At 34.5% G+C, this 19011-nt stretch overlaps 2 protein-coding genes across 2 annotated transcripts; both read right to left on the bottom strand.

The window, feature by feature from the left end:
• Nucleotides 1–284: 284 nt before the first annotated feature.
• On the bottom strand, nucleotides 285–15384 carry LOC112778581 (protein PHOTOPERIOD-INDEPENDENT EARLY FLOWERING 1). The gene is given in 24 exon segments (XM_025822884.3): nucleotides 285–1475; nucleotides 1870–2402; nucleotides 2557–3301; nucleotides 3591–3655; nucleotides 3738–3802; nucleotides 4156–5566; nucleotides 5569–5969; nucleotides 5972–6460; nucleotides 6463–6813; nucleotides 6816–7206; nucleotides 7291–7353; nucleotides 7522–7590; nucleotides 7961–7996; nucleotides 8532–8693; nucleotides 8770–8840; nucleotides 8925–8996; nucleotides 9237–9372; nucleotides 10263–10324; nucleotides 10398–10534; nucleotides 10653–10741; nucleotides 10829–10909; nucleotides 11089–11196; nucleotides 11319–11399; nucleotides 15097–15384. Coding segments are annotated over 24 exon segments (6132 nt in total). The 5' UTR covers nucleotides 15166–15384; the 3' UTR covers nucleotides 285–1030.
• Nucleotides 15385–16128: 744 nt separating this feature from the next.
• On the bottom strand, nucleotides 16129–18936 carry LOC112778583 (probable CoA ligase CCL8; the record flags this gene model as incomplete). The annotated part of the gene is given in 7 exon segments (XM_025822888.1): nucleotides 16129–16522; nucleotides 16668–16721; nucleotides 17068–17247; nucleotides 17379–17452; nucleotides 18039–18129; nucleotides 18403–18507; nucleotides 18859–18936. Coding segments are annotated over 7 exon segments (627 nt in total), but the record flags the coding sequence as incomplete, so codon positions are not given.
• Between the last annotated feature and the right edge of the window lie 75 nt (nucleotides 18937–19011).

Raw genomic sequence — 19011 nt, 5'->3', positions numbered from 1 at the left:
TATATTAATCTTTACATCAAATTTAATAAAAAGTTAGACAAATTAGACTTTGTCATTATTTAATAAAAGATATAACTATCTTTAAAAAATTTTAAATTTCTAAAATCGATCCTTATATATAGACGAGTAATTTGATGTGAAAACTGATTTGTTTAAGAAAATAAAAGTTTGAAAACTGATTTAGTAATTAAAATTTGTTATGAACTAAAATGTTTGACTAAATTTCTTAGAAATTAATTTGGAATATTACTCAAAATAAAATAGAAGCTTGTGATGCTCATATCTTTAAAAAAAATGATCTTCTTTCTGAAACAGTAATGCTCTTTTTAGTGATCATAGTTTCCGAATTGAATACAAAAAAGGATCTATGTTAAATTATTTACAGGTTCCAAGCATAGTAAATGCCAAAATGGAGTAAACCATTTTCCCATCATGAAAAATGTTGTTAAGTATCATAAATCAACAGCAACTGAAAGGCACTTCTCTTTTTTTCCCTCCTCACCATGTACAACACAATGTTGGCAAACGAAAGAACTGCAACAAGGGCATGCCATCTAAAATCACATCTACCTGGGTATGTATGTATGCACACCAAACCAGGCACTTCATTTCAGTCCAACTTTCATGTATGCCAATCAGTACCTACCTACGTTTGTTCCTAGGGGAAAATGGTGCTGCCAGATTTGAATTGAAGCCTCAAACCAACAAAAAATTTCTCGGTAAAAAATTAAATTATCGACAGCGCTCTTCAAATCCAGAAACATGCCGCAGGCTTGCTTGAATCCTCATTCAACAACGTGTAAGCTGCAAAACCTGCCAGTTCACTTTGACCTTTTTTCTATATCATATTATTTATATACCCAAAAATGGCAGGCCTGTTAGATCAATAGATCATGTAAGAACATTCTGTTCCGATTATGTATCCCACCGGAATTTGTGGACTGTCCAAAAACAACCTGCCAGCCTTATGCCAGTCCTTCAATGGCAAGGAGGGGTCATACAGAAATTGCTTTCCAGGCGTGGTTTGACCCTAACCAATGTCGTTAAATTCTGGGAATGATGTGCAATCATCAAGATCTGAGATTAAACCAGCTACATAATCATGCGGGACTGCTCCAAAACTCTCCGTTTCATCAAATGAATTTTCCACGTCGAGGACAAAGGGCAGACTGCTACTAGGCAAATCATCAACTACAATGTCATCCATAGTGGATGCTGCATTGAGATCAAATCTCAGATCTTTAAGTGATGGCATTGAGAGGAATGAAGGATCAGTCTGTTGGTGATTTGTCTCACTAGGATCAGTGAAGGCTCTTTTAGACTTTGACTTAGAAGGCTTAGCAGTGTCAGTGTTAGAAAACTTCTGCTTTCCCAATGATTGTATCCTGGACCCAGGTTTGGATCTTGTATCATTTGTTGGAAATGCTGACGAAGCCCATGCTGAACTGTCTTCCTTACATGCTCTTGCTGCCTCCCTGAAGCAGAAAAAAGAGAAGATATATAAACAGTTATGCAGCAGTAACAGAAAAAAAAACTTGGAAAAAGAAGTCTTATCATTTTGTGACAGCTTGACAAAGACAGAACAAATCACTAACATTGTTTGCAACTATTAGTATTGAGGACAACCATGAACAATAGACAACAACGAAGAAGATTTATTTGATGTATAAGAAAAATATGATTGAAGGCGGCCATATATTCTATGATTGATTTCTATGCATTGAATAGAATTTTGAGATAAATGCCAAATAATAATGAGTAACTATCCTTATGCACCAAAAAAGAGAGGTAAGAAACACAACACTACACATTGCAGTGAAAAGTCAAACCATAAACCAAAAACAAACAAAATCTTTTGTCTTGAGTTACCTGAAACGATTCTCAGCAATAGAAGTAAAGACTCTAAAGTGACCATCTTCTCCTGTTTGCTTATTTACAGATGGCAACAGTTCTGTATCTTGTATTGATAAATTTATAACAGATGGAAATGAAGGCAAGGCATCACTCTCCTCTTTCTGGAACTCCAGTGTTATATCCATCTGATCTGTACTCACTTGCATGGGTTTGTCTTCACTGCAGTTAGAGAGTAAGGTTTGGTCACTCTCTTGCCTACCTCTGGTGTCATCAAGTGCAGAAGCTACTAACTTCTTGCACTGGGCCGAATTACTGAATGTCATCCTTTCAGAGGATTTCTTCAAGGAATTCTGTGAATGCTGGCCAACAGAACTAAAGAAACTCTTATCAAAACAGAGACCATTAGAGGTAGCTGATGGATTTTGCCTTCGGTCAGCATGTGATGAAAGCTTCCAGATACAAGAAAGCAGTGCATAAAAGTGCTTCTGCAGTAGTAATTCCCTATTGGGTTGCACAGAAGCAACATCTAACAACATGCGAATGTTCTCCTGCCAAAGTATATCTTAAGTGAGAAAAAAGTTTTACTTTGCAATATACTCCAAGTAAAGATGAGAATACATAGATGAGGTCCACAAACTGACAAGAAAATATTATAAGAAAATGTGGAGATAAAAATAGGCATGTAAAAGTTATCAGTCCAACCTCTGTAACTTTAAGAAGGGCTTTTCCAGAACCAGCATTGTTTGTCTTCTCATTATTTGTGGCATCCACCGAGTATAAGACATATTTCTGGAATAGTTCTCTAAACCTCTCACAGCAATGGACAGGATGACGATATCTTCCCCGATATGCCCCACCAGCAGTCATGCCATAAAGCGTTTCGCTAACCAAACTCCAGTTAGAACCATATTCATGAACAACTGCACATAATACTGCATCTTCCTGAGGTAACCAAGTATCTGCTGGTGGGATACAATCTTTGGACCAAAGATTTCCCTTTTTCACTTTTTCTGGTTTTATCATCAAGATCCATTTCACTGGCATTGGAGTGATGGATATTTTCCCTCCCATCTTATTTCTGCTTGACGTTTTCTGTTCATTCTCAACCAGAGTCTCTGCATTTTCATCATGCATAACTAATAAGTTGGAATCTAAATCTGAAGCAAAAACATCAGGAAGATCCCTCTTGGATTTTTTTGACTTCTTTGATCTCTTTTCTTCCTCACCATCACTTGTAAATTTAGGTTTCTTCCGTTTTTTCTGCATAGCTGAATTTGGGGATACAAGAGCAAGACTACTGACAACATCATCATCTATAGTCATTGGCTCTGCCTGTGGCTCTTCTTTTACAGGTCTCGTGCCAGAGTTTAGAGATCCTTTCTTCAGAGATTTAAACTTTGCTTTCTTGGGTTTCTTTTTCGGTTTGGGCTTTGAATCACCAGGAGTCCTGATGAAAAATGAAAAGTAAGAGCAATCAGATGTACGTTCATATTTATGGCATTACCTTATTTTTCATGCACACCTCAACTTATATTTTGAAGTTTCACAATTGAAGATAGAAAAAAAGATCAAAATTAAGATAACTTTTCAAACCAGGACAAAACCCACAGCATCCACAGGGAACATAGTTCATAGAATAATGCAATATTTACTAGATGTAGAAACTAGCACAGATCTTTCTTTGAATACCAGTAAGGTGGATAACAAAATATAACGAAAGCCTAGTGCTGCCTTACTTTTTAGAATTTTCTTCCTCAGCTTCCGCTTTCTGTTTAGCTTCATATTCTAGTTCCTCCATCAACTACAAAAACACAAAATCAAACATGTTTATTGATATGCAAAAAGATGACAAGAAAAAGAAATCCAAAATTCGTCCAACCCACCTGATGTTGAGCCAAGGTCTCTACTTGCTGTCGATATGCCTCAGTTGCAAAATCAGCATCCCATTCTAATATAACAGGGAATGTTCAGTCTAGAAACTAAATATCTTCTTAAGTTTCAATATTTGTTATAAGCAATTGATCAATTAATCATCAACCATACTCAACTTCAAATTCAACAAAAATTAATTTTACAAATTAGTAAAAGAGTTCAGGTATGATGCACATACAAAGGAACATGATCTACATGTCATTTATAATATATGTCAACTAAACTCTGCAAGAAATACGTTATTTGGATAAAGTCATGAGTTAAACATATTTTCATGGGGTCTAATCGATGACATTCATTATATTCTAAGGATAATAAACAATGACAATATCAAATTTCAGGAAGCAAAGGGAATAATGGGGCACATACTTTCATATACAAGAGGTTCCTCATCTTCATCAATTTCAGCTTCCATCTCCTCCTTATACCTTTCAATGCGATCCAACTCCCATTCCGTGTCCTCAATCCTGACTTCAGATTCCAAGGCTGTTTTATCTATAACTGGATCCCAAAGCTCCAGAAAACGAATGGCATAACGATCTATAGGACGCAACTTATTCTCAAAGGCAGAGATAGCTTGCCCAGCTGCAGCCATCTGTTTTACATCGGCCAACATGTCAACGTCGTCTTCTTTTAAAGAAACAGTGGCCATTGCATCTTCCTTGGGATCTCCATTTGACATTACTGCATTCTGTTTACTTAAGTTGGACACAGATTCACCAAACTCAGCAGGCTCATCATCCTTCATATCATCTTCATTTCCATACTCATCCTCTTCAAGTCTCCCAATGGCTTCTTCTGTAAACTCCTGGTTGTCAACAGCATCTTCCTCCTCAACTTTCTTTAATGCATTATAATCTGCTTCATCTTCCACACATTTTAATGCAGCCTCTAGGTCTGCATTAGTTACAGACACTTCCCCATTGTTCTGGGATTTCTCCAGCATATTTTTAATCTGAAGTGTTCTATGGCCTGAAAATAGTTCCATAGGATCAAGCTTCTTGAAGAACTCAGTGTTATAACCCCCACTTTGAATTACAAGATTGTCAAGAGCACGCTTCTGATTTGCTTTCTTTAAGATATTTTCCTCAATGGTGCTTTCACTAATCAATCTGTAGATATGAACTTCACGTGTCTGACCAATTCTGTGGCAACGATCCTGAGCCTGTTGATCCATAGCTGGATTCCAGTCACTATCGTAAAAAATAACAGTGTCAGCTCCAACTAGGTTGATACCAACACCCCCACTACGGGTTGACAAGATAAAAAGAAAATATTTGGGGTTAGTGTTAAAGCGCTGCATTAAGGTCTGCCTCTCTTCTGGTTGAGTTGATCCATCTAATCTCATGTAAGTGTAACCATACAAATTAATGAATGCTTCCAGCACATCAAGCATCTTTGTCATCTGGGTAAATATCAGAGCACGGTGACCTTCTGATTTTAATTTCCTCAACAATATTGCGAGTTCTTGCAATTTCCCGCAGTCAAATTGTATCAGACGCCTATCTGGGAAATACACTTGCCTACGAACAACTGCAGGCCTGATTGGTGACAGTAATGGTGACAGAACTTCAGAGCATTTCTGCTTGTAAGATGGATGCAGAAACACAGTTGCCCCACTTCTGCTGCACCAGCAAACTGGAGAGGGTGCTCGTGCTGCTGGAATGGCAAACATGAAACTTTCAACCACATCAGTCATCCTCTGAAATCGTTCGACTGGTGATAGAACAATGTCGGCCAGCTTTGATGAGTACAAATATGAAACAGGGTTTCCTTAACTTGATGAATATCATATACAGGATGCTTTAGAGTAACAAGATTCCTTAGGCTTGTGGAGTAGATGGGTTTTCTTTTACACCTCAAGGAGTTCCACCATGCAATAGCTGCTGCACGTTCCTTCGCCTCTTTCAACCTCTCTTCCCAAATTGCTTTGCGGATCTCTTCAAAAATGTTTGTTCCTTGTAGCTTTTTTCGACATTTTGACCAAGGCTTAATTACCTCCAGGTCACCCTTATCAGTGCGTTCCATGATTAAACTAGAAGGGGTCTCAATGGCTTGCACTTCATCACTCTCCCAAGAAGTCATGCTATATTCAAGATGAGTAAATAGGAGGCCTAAGCCTTTTAGGTCTACTATTGAAAAGGGATTAGGAAAAAGCATGGAGCAAATAGAAGAACTTAATGAACATCAATACCCGACATGTCAAAGGAACTGACAATAGGACGACCCTCAAATAGGTCAGGATGATTGCAAACCTTACGAAGTTGCATTATAATACTAATCATCCCAAAAAAGTTGGCACTTGCAAGAGTAGCTTGGGTCTCTGAACTAGCAATGAAGTCTTCATATAAATTACGCTGCCGCTTTGACAGTCTACAGTATATGACATGCTCATGTTTCGATGGAAGTTGCTTTTCCACATCTCGCTTCAACCGGCGGAGTAAGAATGGACGAAGAACATTATGCAGGCGATCAACAACCTCCTTGTTAACTTTCTCCTCTCCCTCTACCATCCCAGATATAGGATTGCAAAACCAATCCTTAAACTCTTGATGAGATTGGAAGACATGTGGCATCAAAAAATGCATGAGAGACCACAGCTCCATGAGATCATTCTGCAATGGTGTGCCAGTCAAGAGAATACGCCGTTTTGAGTTGAAATTCAAGAGTGTTGCCATCTCTGTGACTTCCAGTTTTTAATGAGATGAGCTTCATCTAAGATCAAGTATTTCCACTTTTTGCGCTTAAAAACTTTGGAATCCTGAATGACTAATCTATAGGTTGTTATGCACACATGAAATGAGTTTGGTTTCAACCATCCTTGTCTTTTATGTTTCCGCTCCTTTGCACTCCCAAAGTAAGTTAAAATTTTGAAAGCAGGACACCATTTCAGAAATTCAGTCTCCCAGTTAAGCATCACACTAGTTGGCACCACGATTAGATGTGGACCCCATATTCCCTTTTCACAAGCAAGATGAGCAAGCAAAGCTATAGTCATAATTGTTTTGCCAAGCCCCATTTCATCGCCAAAATTCCATTCAGTCTCTTTTCATACATTGTGACAAGCCAATCTAATCCAATGTGTTGGTACTCGCGAAGAGAGTACTTCAGTAGAAAAGGGAACTTTGTACGCACTTTAGTTGTAGAGAAGGTGATTCCAGTTGGTTGAGCTGATCTTGCTGCAGCAGCTGCGTCAGATATATTATACTCGCCTTCTCCTTTTTCTGAAGTTTCATGAGGTACTTCCCATTCTTTTTCCTGAGGTTGAACAGCAGGAAGGTTCTCAGACTTGATATCTTCTTCCATAGGGACAGCAACATCCTTCTGTCCAGAATCTTCATTGCTTGAAGAGTCCTCATGGTGCTCAGATAAAGGAGAAGCATAATCAGATTCATCCCCATGTCCATCATCACTCAGGTCCTAATAAACAGAGAAGAATAGAAATCAATGTTTTTGCACGAATGGGTTAAATCATAAGTAAAAACAAATGATATTACTGCCTACCTTTTTATACCTTGCAAGTAGTTCCTCAATAGGCATGTCACTCTCCTTTTGCAATAATGCAATCTACAACCAATTGCTTCGTCATAAGGACTAGCATAATAAAGACATTTAAAATGAAAAATATGTATAAGGCCCCATAATCTAAACATGCATCTACAAAGCAAATAAACATAGAATGCAAATTTCTGTTAGCAATAATCTGGGAAGAAAGATAAGCAGTCTAGCTCAAACCTCATCATTGGGATCAATGATATCTACTTTTTCCAATTTTTCCTCCTCGGATAAGGTTGTTTCATCATCCTGATCAGTGAAATCAAGCAAAGGCTCAAATTGCCAATCATGAATCAACCAACCAAGAAACGAAAAAGAGCAAATACAATACACAATAGTCAACATGCCTAAAACTAGAAACTGCCATATCCAACAAAATAGTTGACTTCAAACTGTCAAAACAAGGAGTACATATTGATACAGAACAATACACAGACATAACTTCAAAATTTTGTTTGAAATGAGCTCAGTATATATTAACATATAAAACTGTTTTGAAAAATGATAGCAATATATCTTGATATTTTTACCTGCCTCATTGAGGATCAAAACAAATAGAAACAAATAAGTGGAAATGATACTTTATGGTTATTATATTTGTGTCTCAAATTTGATTTACCTTGTCCTCTGTTGTTTGCAAGAAGTCACCATCATCCTGCCAATATTTCAGGTAAATCAGGAAGGAACATTGTAAGCTATGAAGTTAACAGCTGAATGTCAATAAATCACAGGAATAGAAGGTGTGAAAAATGGGGAGGCGTGGAGCACATACCAATGATGAATCCAAAGGATTTCATTGATTGCATCCAACATAATACAGGCACATTTGATCAAGGATGATAACAGTAAATTGAAGGCAAAACCACATTGGTCACATTGGTCGAGACAACAAAGCATCACAGATATAAGTAAAGAAGGCCAGATATCTTAATAAAGGAAGTCAAGTTTAAAATTACTAAATGATATTCGTAGATCACCGCCACAAAAAATACATTCAATTCAGAAATGGAGGAAATAAAACTTCCAGCACAAGAATTAAAGGTACACATAAGCAATTTACTTTCATTACCAAAATCATGAAAGATAAAATATAAGTGATACACACAGAAGACCTTTATTGAAAGAAAATTAAATTTAATAGTGAGAATAGAAAGAATACATATGGAGAATAAATCTAAATGCAATCTCACCTCTTCATCAGTAAAGCCACGGGTAGTATCTTCATTAGCCATCTCACTAGAAGCCTCCTTAATATTTTCAGATTGATGATCGTCATATTCAGATTGATTATTTATTGGAGTAGCAACATCACCATTGTTTACTGGAGTAGCTACGTCACCAACACTTTCTCCCTGTTAATAGAAAAGGAGAATTACGGTAAGTCCATAACTCACTTTGCTGCTGAAAGTGTTAAAACCAAACACATACACAGTGTCGACCAGGGTCCATGCTAGAGTCGCCTGTACCAGTTTCATTGGCGCATAAAGCATCTCCATTTTCTGCAACATATTAATCATCTTCTGTGTCAGAAACAACAATATCCTGAACAAATTAGCAGTCACAAACACAATGCCAGTGCTTACCATCACTACTTCTAGCTATTTTATCACCATCTTCACTATGCTCTGGACTACTTTCTTGACTTGCAGATTCATCTAATAGATCATGAAAGGAAAGGTGTCATAAATGCTTCAATAGTAATTAAGCAACCTAAGTAGGTAACTTAAGCAGAGTTCACTACCACATGATTATAATGACGATGCAAACCAGCACCTTCTACAACCCTTTCTTTTTATGATCTATGTTGGTCTCCCATATTAACAGATAGCATTTGAGAAGACTAACTGAACTTTCTTGAATAAAAAAAACCATGATATAAATAAACAAAAACTTACCATTCCTGCCACCATAACGCTTGAGTAACTCCTCAATTGGAAGATCAATTTCATCATTCAAAGCTGCCAATTCCTCTTGTCTTTCTTCTTTGGTTATATGGGCCTCATCCTCCTCAAGGGTTTGCTCATCATCCTCCTAGAAACAGTACCTCCATTAGCATCAAGATTAGTTTGGACCAATCTCATGCATTGAAACACAAGAAATAATTGGATAAAAGACACAGTAATCTTCAATTTCCACAAGAAACACATCATCAAGAAAACTCACGGATAAAAAGGACTGTACAGGACTATAATACATGAGAGAAACGCACTACATAGAAATTCTAAACATGAAGAAGGATTAAAAGTTATCAAGATAAAGATACAAACTGCAACAGTAGCACAAAACAGGGGAGACAAATCATCTTTAGATCACTTCTCTAAAAACATGAACCTTTTCAATGAGATGAAGAGAAGAAATTAGATATAAACAGAGAGATTCTCTTTACTATTAGAAGGAAATAAGAAAAATGTGACCTAAGACCTTAAACCCTAATATCTTGGCTATTCACTGATTGTTCAACAAAGAAAATGAAATGACACCCCCCTGTACTGGAGTATCACTATCAGAATTATCCTGATGTTATAGTTTTTTATTTATACACAACTTCCAATGGAAAACAAACAATATGCAGATCAGAGTGTAGATAGAACCAATAATGCATCCTAATATCCTACAAGGTATTCCATAACAAAACAATGCAACAAAACAGGTGGAAGCTAATAATCTTTGAGTAGGTTCTCCAACAGCAATCACATTTCAAACTATATAATCTGGGTGTGTTTGGTCGTGATAAACAAGAGAACAGTTCAAAATAAACATATAAAATCTAATAATCTTTATCTGGGTCAGGATGCAAAATCTCATAAGAATCATAAAACAAAAGAAACCAAAACAAAAGGAAAAAACAAATACAGAATCTGAGTGCTTGGTGGTTATGGTGAACAGATCAAGAGAATAGCAATTGAAAAAAATAGACATACCGATTCATCATCAGATTGTACATCATATTCTTCATCATCATCAGGTGCATCCAACTGATGCTCTATTACAAATGAATCAAGTTAGTAAAATAAGTGACAACCACTTACACCTTAACATACATGTCTTTTACCCACCAACATCAGCTTCCTCGGGTTCATTAATAATGTCTGTATCTATATCCTTGTATTGACTACTCATGTGATGCTCAGCAGAACTTTTCTCAACCGGTTTATAAGGATCCACAAGATTCTTTGCCAGCATTGACGAGTACCTGAAAATGAAACATATTAAAAGGAAAGACCAATGGTGTCAAGCCAACTTCCAATTGCTACAAAAAAAAAAGTATCTTTTAAATAAAAACAAAATGATAAATGTAGTAAAGGATCCACCTCTCAGTTTGCCCTAAAAGAAACTCAAGCTGTTTGTCAAGTGCCTTTTTCTTCTTCTCGTCAAGCTCCATTTGATGCTTATAAAGAACCTAGAACAACAATAGATGGAAAGGACATCAAAATTATGAAAATTTATGCAAGTGATTCAGCAAATTTAATTTTAAAAAATACATTACCAGCTTTTCTATTTTTGTCCAGAACTTCTTAACATCCTTAGAAATATTTAGCGCAACTTTTCGTAAGCGTTGCTCTTCTTCCTGTAAAATATTCCACCCTCATGACGCAGCAATACCAAAACATAAAAGAAAGTAAGAAAGAAAAACACATACAAACACTGATGCTTTCTATAACTGTAACTCTAAATAATACAATCACATCATTGGTAACCGCAGTATGTTATTAATTCCTTAAATTTACAAAAAGAAGAGACCAGAACCTTCATCTTCTTTTCACCTCTGGTAGCCTGATCTAACATGCCTTTGCTGGCTCTCAAAGCAACTTTCTTGGCCTGAGCAAGTTTCCATTTCCTCTCTGATTCAAAGTCCTACAAAACCGAAGTACAATAAGTAAAACCATCAGAACTGAAACAGTGAAACATTACTCCATTTAAAAATAAAGAATTACAAAAAGAAGATAGAAGATTTTGAAGGTAAAAACAATAGATACCTTTGACAACCACACCATCTCTTCTAATACATGGTCCCAATGAGTTTTCGGTCGTCGAGGCTCCTTTGGAGCTTCAAGTGACTGATACAGCAGAAGATGAGAAAAGAAAAATAGGAAAGAATGATTAGATCAAACTAAGTTTGAAACTGTTCTCGTCAAGCTGTAGGATGATTTCTTCTTCATCTTTTATACTGTTCTACAATGATTTATTTTCTTTCTTTCTCAAAACTCTTACATACTCTATTTCCTTTTTTGATGGCAGAAGAATTTTATTTACATGAAGAGATACAATTACAAAAAGAAAGAAGGATAGGAAATCCTTGCAAACTAAAAAGACAAAACAAGCAACATCAATAACTGAAACGTTGCCTTCACTATGGTGGAGTTCATTACAAGGTTCAGCGGATGTCCTAGTGCCTTGATGTGAATCATGTTCACAAATGCAGAACAAAAAGACACATAAAAAGAATGTAAAAGATCAACCTAACAAAAGTTTCCGCTCAATCTCTCAACATATATAAAGAAACCCATAAAAGAAGGACATGAGCTTGTCCCCAAAGCTGACACAAGCTGCCAAATCTCATACCAAATCATGTAATGTGTCAAAGGATTGCCTTTAGGCTCCATTTTCTGGTGTCCCGCAAAATAAAATACAGAGACATCGAAACAGTAAAGGTGGAAAAATCTATCTCCAATCCCATATTTTGGTTAAACAAAAATACAGAGAAATATGTCCCGTCTCAAGCTATAAACAGGTTAATGTCTCCCTATATCTATAATTTCTGTCCCACGAAAAGTCTCCAAATGCCCTCTGGAGTTTCTGCAAATCGAAGTTCTGAAGAGCCAAAGTGACTTCACTTCTTACACTTCAAGTCATTCTCTTCCCTGAGTTCCCTCCCTCTTCCGAATCCAAAATCTCAAACATCCCCTTAAAGAGAGTTTAGCTCAAACCAAACACACCACAACAGCAGCATGGATTGCATGTTGCAATACAAGTTTATCTTATATACTTAGTTATCTAAGAACCAAAGGAAACATACCCCCACCAAAACATGGCTGATGCAACAAATTCATTAGAAATACTTTAATACCAACAACTAAATTATGAGCAAGCACCACACATCCACAAGGGTTTTAATTGCGCTTGCAGCTGCGTCTGCAGCTTAACGGCATTGCAGCCACAACCATAACAGAAGCTATGCCATTCTGGGTTGTTCATCAGAATTTTTTTTTTTCGGACAAAAATAAGATAAATAAAAAATATTTTCTTCTTCCCATACTCATGCAAAAAAATAAAAAAAAGGCTGCAGTCAATAATATCTAGCATACAATCACACACACTCTCTCACTGACCTGTGCGGTTGGTTTACGGAAGTTGAGAACAGAGGACTTATGTTTCTTCATCTTTTTCTTCTTCTTCTTCTTCAGTTACTCGAAGACAGCAACAGAAAAAGCAAGCTCCTCCTTTTGCAATTTTCACTTAGATTCGTGGGATGAAGAAGGAGGAGAAGAAAACGTTGGTTGCATCAGAGCATTGCATTTGTCGCTGTTGGGTAATTTGGGGGTATGGTGGTGAAAAAATTTCTCTTTTTTTCTTTTCTTGTTCGGAGTGACAGAATGATCTCGAAGGAGAAAACGGGTAATTCACGTTGAAGACCGAGAGATGTCATATTGTCATATGTGCGGGTTTTGGAGCTTTTTTTGTATATTTTATTTTGGGCTTTTAATGGGCCCTTGTGATTTTTTTGTTTAATAAACAATACTAATTTCTACGTTTTGGATTTGCTACAGAAATTATTGGAAAGTGTTGAAAATTTATTTTGTGAATTGTTATTTAGATTCATTACCAACAGATTTTATTTCAGAATCTCATGATAATTTTATGGGTTTAGCTAAAGTTTTAAATGTTTTATTTAATTAATACAAAATAAATGTATTGAAAATTTAAATTTTTTATATTTTTAATGAATTTTTTTATTTTAATAGATAAACCCTAATTTTATTTATTAAGTGCTATTTTTTTTTTGGTTGAGTATTAAGTGCTATTTATTTCCATACAGAAGGTGCAAGTGCTGATTTTATATGACATGATTTTGGGGAACTTTTAGGTTTGTATTTTCAGAAATGGTATTTGTACAATAATGATATATCCACTACTTATTATTCTTTCCTTTTTTTTTGTAAGTATTATTTTCTTTGCAATAAATGGTATGTAATAGAGTAGTAGATCATGATTTTTTGTTAATTCAAACCGACTTTTTTTTTTAAATACATAGAACACAAGCAGGACACTTATTTAGTAGACTTCTATCAGCCAAAATGTTAATCCAATTTCAAGTTGATACTAAGTTGAATTTTAACTCACAATCTCTGATCTCTCTTTTCTCTTTTCTCTAGTATTAATCTAAGAGATCTATATTTATAACGTTAGTGTGATGCCACTTGTTAAATCAAACCCATATCATTAGGTCAAAAGCTATTCTAAACCGAGTTACCGAGTTTTATTGTAGTGTCTTAAAATCATAGTATCTACCATAATGAATTACACTGTCATGAACCAAGTTATCGAGATATGATTAAACCTATTGAATTATAGAGTTGATGATGCTTAAATTTAAACCAACACACTGTAAATGAGAAGCAAGAGATAGACAATGATATGGACAGACAACACAATGGAGGACTTGAAAATATGAGTTTAATTTGGTGGGAGTTAATATAAACTCTGATACAACATGTTCCTTTTACTTTTGAGGTTTACTAATGTTAACCTTGTGAGAAGTAAAAGTACTAAACAACCAAGATTAATTATTACTAAGGAAGAAACTCAGAGAGACTATCCTCAGCAATATTATTATTTATTTATGAGCATTTGCCTATGATTTTATCTACTTCTCTTAGTTTGCACAATATCCCTGCTGCTAGGGTAGGTCAAGTAGTTAAGTGCCCAACTTCTTATGAAGTGTCAAGTGTAAAAACTTACATGAATAGATAAACCATAACTAAATGGAAAAGCACATGGTAGAAGAAACTAGTCACAATCAATATGTGATGGTTGGGCAGATAGTATAGGCCATGCATATACCATGAAGTTTCTGGTGTACATGCAAAATTGCAATCTTTAACTTCGCTACTAATTTAAATTTAGATGTACAGTAGCCCAAATAACACAATGAACACCTACAGCACAATTATGGTCTTTAGTAAGGATAAAATATTATTTTGGTATATCATCTAAGCTAAATTCTAATTTGATTCCTAATTTTTAACTCTTCTATTTCAGTCTCAAAATGTTTCAAACGGTTCAATTGTCCCAATTAAATTTGACACAAACAATTAAGCATACTTAAGAATCAATATAATGTTCAGTTTTGGTACATAAGTAAAATCAACTTACCAATGATCATTAATGTAAAAGCTTCCTATTAATTATTCCAGTCAAATTTAAAACAACATTGAATCCAATTAAAATTTTTAGGAACTAAATTAAAATTTAGCCCCAACATTAAATACCAAAACAGTACTTTACCTTCTTTAAAAATTTATGTCTACATAATTCAACCACACTCTATATGAGTTTATCAATTACCTTCGTTGCTTTGCTTCACCACCTTCTCCATGTAAATAAAAACTATAGCTAATTCCAAATTATTAGTTTTTTTATTTTTGTCGTTTTGGTATACCCTTCTCAGTTTTCGTATTTGCCCATTGATATTATCAACCCAAATCACAAAAAAAAGATATAAATGCTAAAACCATGGAATGACGATTAACTAACCTTTTGTCGTTTAGGTTTAGGTTTATGCTCATGATCAAATTTGTTCTTGGAACCTTTGAATGCCATCATACTCTACATGAAATCAAACTGCGTACCGTACATCCATCTCTGTTTCATGCACGCAGAATTTAAAGATATTAGAAAACATAAATCTAAGCTTTGTTGAAACAAGAGTTAATAAATGCAGATAACAAAACACATATATGATAGATTAAGAATAAGAAATATCTCCCGTAAAAAAAATTATGTTGCGTATGTGAAGTGTTAGAGTTGAGAAGATTGACGTGCGGATTAATGGATTGAAAGAATACCTACCATTTATGATGGGGCGTGAAACACAAAGCTATGTTCAAATAATGAGATCCATGTAATATATTAGAGTTTGGAGGATAACGAAAAAATAAAAATTATTTATTTAATACGAGTGACTGATAAAGTGAAAAACTATTTAGTTAATTTGAATTTATAGTAATTGATTCAAACTTAAAATTTAAAATTATGGAGTCTAAGTTGGAGTTAAAAACACCTATATATTCTTGTATGAAAAATATTTTATCAAGGGTGATATATATATAATTAGTAAATTAAGTTAAAAATAATTTTCAATGAATAATAATTATATTTGATAAAACAATTTTTTTTAATTTAAAAGGACTAAAAAACATAAATTACAATGATAAACTTAAATATTTATTATATATGAAATTATATTATATATAATTTTGATAAATACAAATTTATTTTGAAAATTATTCTTTTTAAGAGCATCTAATTCTTAAAAGATAAAAATATAAATAGATAATCTTTTTATTTATTAATTTTTTTATTTTCGATAAATACAAACTGATTCCAAAAAATATGTTTCTAAGTACTTTCAAAAATACCTATTACCTAAACAAAAGTAAAAACACATTATTTTTTATTTAGTATTTACCAAACAATAAAATGAGATAATTCCCAAAAGCCCTCCGAAAAATTTGACCAAATCAAGTCTAAATTGATCCATTGACATCATGCATATTGCCAATCGAATTACAATAAGAAGAAATTCTTTATTAATTTATTATTATGCACTTAGAACATTGTTTTCTACATTTAATTTAAAATTTGACATGTTTTGGGAAATTACTATTTAGAAATTAGGCATTCCTATTTCCTAAAATATGAATGGCTCACGTTATTTATCTAATATTACATAATAAATAATATAGTTCACAAAAAATAATAATAAGAAACAATATAAAAAAGCATTCATTGATTCTTAAATGAATCTAAAATGCTAAACTAAAATAATCTATCCTACTTAGGCTTTCTCTTTTCATGTCAACAACTCCTTCGGTTTTATTTGAGAATGGCACCACCTTAAATAATGCTATGGAATTTACTGTTCCGAAGCTAGCATTTTCTTCAGCTCTTTTTTATTTACCTGAAAATTTATACGAAAAAGAATTAATTACCCAACTTTTTTTCTTAATTTACCAAAAAACACATTTCTTATAAGAAAAAGGGCTCATGTTAATGAAGGAAAATGATGTGGATTACAAAGTAAACAAAAAGAAAATGTGAATTACCTTCCCCATTGCATTGCGAGGGAGTGAGTCCCAAACAAAAAGTTTTGTTGGTATCTGAGACAATATAAAACAAATAGAATTGAGACACTTAGATATAGGACATACATTTTGATTAAAATTAAGACAAATACATCCCTGACTTTTTATATCAAAGACAAATAAGTTCTCGAGAAATTAAATGTCTCGTAATTTAGAAGGTCAGAGATATTTTTGTATTTTCAATTAGTCCGAGATTTGTGTGTCTTTGAATTAAAAAGTTAGAGATCTATTGGTCTTTTTCTCAAAATTTTAAGATAACATAACAGACTTGGCTAAAGTCCTAAACTATATACATGAAATATTTCTAAGAAAATATGATGAATCTAATCCATATTCACAAGCATCAATCATCCAACAATACCTTGTAAGGTGCAATTTTAGGTTTGGCCCAGCTGGATAACTCTTCCAGGCTTAGAACAGGCTTTGATTCTTCATCTCGCTTTCTCTTGACATCAGCCTCTGGTACAATAATCGCGCCGACAACTTCCCCATAATCTTTGTCAGGTAAGCCCAAAACGCAGCATTCCGCGACAGCTTGATGCTGCAAAATGGTTCTGATTGTAAAGATCACATTCTTCCTTATATTTGCCCACTTGGTTCCATTATTATGCAACTATATACAAGTTAATTAGTTAACAATTGCACCATAAGATAGAAAAATGAGCTACTTGCCTCTAGTATAACTGATTCAATTTCTAAGGCAGATAGTTTGTAGCCACCAGCCTTGATTATATCAGCATTAGTACCTGATAAGCAAGCGGAGTTTTACAGAGTTATTCAAGACAGAAATTCAACATACTAGAACCGCATATAAGCCCAAAGAAATGAAAATGGTAATTGTTTGTGCTGATAATAGTTCCATAAAAAAGTTGGCATACACATTATTGAAGTATACAATTACACATAATTCTTCTGTGTATAATCTAGGTTCTATCGTTACCTAAGCTAATCAAGACAAAATTGACTTAAGAATTCTCAAATAATTTAGGTAAAAAACCAAATGTCCTAATCCTAATTATTTGGAATTTAGAAAACTGGTTTCTTAGGGACTGTTGGAACACTAGCATGGAATCAGCCACCGATACAATTATCATTTGAGTGCTTTCCCAGACCTTATGTTAAGCAAGATGCTTATGCACCTAGCTGCCTTTTTTTTTTTTTTTTTTGAGATTCATTTGGAACAATGGAAAGCTCAAGCTGAAAGACAACATCCTAGAATTTGGGTACTAGGTATATGAAATTAATGCATGACAGGTAACAATGTAGTGCCTCTTACAATTAAGCATATAACAACCACCATATATAGATAGATAAATAGATAGATTTCCTTACGTCCTAGAATGATGTAGTATCCATCTTTATCTGTAGTAACTGCATCCCCAGTCTTGAAGAATCCATCTTCAGTAAATGATTCTTTCGTTATCTGCATGGGAATCATAAAATCTCAGGAGGCAGACATCACATTTCCTTGACCAAGCTTTATCTTTGAAATGCAGGACTGTGCAAATCAAATTAAATCTACATTCTTTTTTCCTGTGCTCCATCTTTTAGCATCACACAACTTTCTATTGCTCAAAAACAATCTGTCGTCTTAGGATAGTATGGTACATGCATAGTGGGGGAGTAGGGTATTACATAAGGATGAACAATTGAACATAGTTTATGTGGTGCATTTAACTACTATGTCAGAGAGTACCTCCGGAAGTTTCCAATATTCTTTAAAAGATGAAGGGCTTTTAACACAAAGCTCCCCCACTTTAGTCTCTTCTTTCCCACTGTCCTCATCTGAAAGAATCTTGACCTATCATGCATAGATAGAAAGCAACATTAAAATTCCATGTGATATACCTTACATGTTCACATCAACAACACAAGAAGCATAGAAGAATTCAATTCACCCAAGCTTCAGATACGAGTAATTTTTTGAACATAGAGCAAGTTTAATTTCCTTAAATATGTGCTTAGACCTTTTTTCTTTTTTCTTTTTGGAATAAATGTGCATAGACAATTACATAGCCTGATCCTCATAATGTTTTGTTGAGGCTATATTGTCAAACAGATTTTTGCATCAATGGAATGAGAAATCACAACCACAATGTCCATATACTAATCTAAAGTCAATAGTAAATATAAAGATGCAAGCTAAACTGACCTCTATACCAGGAAATGGTTTGCCAACAGTGCCTGGTTTACGCTCTCCTTTCAAAGGATTTGACAATGCCATGACAAACTATGAACATTAATATAATAACATAAGATGCTTTAAGAATAACCATCACAAAATTATTGAGGGCAATAGTGAAAT

This window comes from Arachis hypogaea, chromosome 19 (genome assembly GCF_003086295.3).
Source record: "Arachis hypogaea cultivar Tifrunner chromosome 19, arahy.Tifrunner.gnm2.J5K5, whole genome shotgun sequence".
Taxonomy (NCBI): Eukaryota; Viridiplantae; Streptophyta; class Magnoliopsida; order Fabales; family Fabaceae; genus Arachis; species Arachis hypogaea.
Note: the sequence above shows the minus strand (reverse complement) of the source record. Positions and strands in the feature narration are given on the sequence as shown.